Source organism: Montipora foliosa, chromosome 1 (genome assembly GCF_036669935.1).
Source record: "Montipora foliosa isolate CH-2021 chromosome 1, ASM3666993v2, whole genome shotgun sequence".
NCBI lineage: Eukaryota > Metazoa > Cnidaria > Anthozoa > Scleractinia > Acroporidae > Montipora > Montipora foliosa.
In genome coordinates, this window is record NC_090869.1 from 70,654,378 (window position 1) to 70,656,592 (window position 2,215).

The 2,215-nt window shown below is 33.9% G+C and overlaps 1 protein-coding gene across 1 annotated transcript in view; it reads right to left on the reverse strand.

Moving 5' to 3' along the window:
• LOC137973093 (cadherin EGF LAG seven-pass G-type receptor 2-like) overlaps positions 1-1,683 on the reverse strand; it is a 26,157-nt gene extending 24,474 nt beyond the window's left edge. The window contains exons 1-2 of the mRNA XM_068819829.1: positions 1,575-1,683; positions 257-322 (exon numbers count right to left, since the gene is read on the reverse strand). Of these exons, the coding sequence (XP_068675930.1) occupies positions 257-322; positions 1,575-1,641 (133 nt within the window). The 5' untranslated portion in view covers positions 1,642-1,683. The remainder of the gene's footprint in view (positions 1-256; positions 323-1,574) is intronic.
• Between the last annotated feature and the right edge of the window lie 532 nt (positions 1,684-2,215).

Sequence of the window (2,215 nt, forward strand, 5' to 3'; positions counted from 1 at the left end):
TAGATGGAATCTTGTGTTATCCGATGGTAGTACATCTACATTAGCTGAGGTGACGGTGTTACCGGAGTGAGAGACGGGAATGACCATATTCATCATAATGTCGACTGCAATGATAACGACGACGATTAAAATAGTTACCTCAAGGCTCGAACAGAGACCTTTCTTGGGAATGTAACATAATAAATGGATGGCAATTCCATGTTCACGAGATTTTTCTATCATAGTGTACGGGAACGTAAATTTAACAATCTCTTACCAATAGGTTGCTCTTCAGGGAATAAAGCTGTAAATTGATCCTGTACAAATATCGGCCTATCATTCGCTGGGAAAAAAATAAGCATTATTTCTTGAGATTAAAACTTTTGCAACAGCGACAAAAGTAACTTCCAAAAGCAAAAAGAAAGGTACTTGCGATCTTAATTATACAACAAGATCAGGATAGTGCGAAAAGGTGCATAGGTTTTTGAGTCTGGAGTATTCTCCTTCTATTTATGACTCGAAAATGATTCTGATACAAATGCATATTACGGTCGGTGCTGCCATGCAGGCTCGGAAAAACGAAAGCAAACTTAACATTTTTCTTGTTGGTGCATTGACAAAGCTTTGTTGAAATTTAGAAATCCTTACACAGTGTCAAACATTTTTTCAGCAATTCAAAAATGAGACCGCTCCAAGGCTGGTGTCTCAGGTTTCAAGAATCGCTTGCTTACGCATGTCAGAGCAACGTTTTTCGAGCAAAGGAAACAAATGTCTATATGGAAGAAAATTAGCTTCCCGGTAAGATGTAACTAAATTGACAACTCAGAGAGCAAGTACGTTAAGCTGTTCTGGTCTATGGCCGGTGAAAAATACTTACTTACTTAATGCCACTTATTTTTATTTTTTGAAATGACAGTTAAAATCAGCAAAATTGTAAGTGATACGTTCACAGAACTCTAAGGTACACTTCTGCGTTTCAAGCCAGCAAGAAAAACTGTAAAACCGTGACCGAATCCATTTGGGTTGGTGGTAATCTTATGCAAAAACGAAAAAAAAAATTAGCTCTTTTACTGCTTGGCCGAGTATCGGAATATAACAACAGTTTGTCTCACTCTTTGTTTTTTTTTCTTACATTTTTGTTCTATAAGGTGTTTTGTTTTCTTTCATTTTTTTATTTTATTTTATTTCATTTTATTTTATTTTATTTTATTTTATCCTATTAACTATCTTTATTCTTGAAAACACAAACCTAGCTGATCACAACCCTACTGAACCAGACCTCTGAAATTCAGAGTTGCTCCCTATTACTTCTTGGAGAAACTCTTTCTTGTCATCGATATTTGTTAAAATTATTAGATTTCTTTCTACTTTTGATCCTCTACAGAAAATCGCCAAACAGGTTGATTACTTGGAATACCTTACCGTAAACTCTGCGTAAGGTTACAATTTAAGCACGGGGATAACTTACTTCAATATACATGATATAGTGCATCGCACTACATGTGTTTTACTCTCTCAGTTCAAATATATTTTACGACCTTTCTGATGAAGCTTTATACATTGTAAACGTAATCAATAACAGATTATTACTATACCTTCATGAAGTTGAAATGAAAGGGATAACACACTCAAGATTCCAATAATGTTCGCTGTATGTAACATTTCTGGCGGCGTGAATTGAGAGGAGGACCAAACGAGCGTAAAGAAGAGTTCAACTATAAGTTTTAAAATTTTGCCTAATTAAGGAAAAGCATGTCGCTAGTTTCCTCACCAAAGAGTGGAATACAATCATACAGTGGCATCATACCTCAAATTTTCAGAAACCGCAAGTAAATATATAATAGGATGTTATAATAACATCGCAAAAAAATGTTGCTTTATTAATGCGGTAACTATGGATATTTAAGCAAACGATTGATAAGTACAGTTCTAGAAACGGAAAAAGGTGACCCTTACTACCAGAAACATTTACTGAAAATAACAATATATAGATTCATCATGTTTTGTAGTTGTTCAACAGTACAAATCATTAGCGAATAATGAAAAGCAAGACTCGAAGAAAAATATTTGCTATGAATAATTTGTTTGTAAAGTGCGAATACTTATTCATAATTAAAAACAATGATATTTCGGTTATCAATCTCTTTTTATCATATTTATTCGTGGTCATGGTCCATTTCATTACTTTTAATTCAGTTAAATTGTATCCAAATTTGTATTTTCGTTGACAAATGTC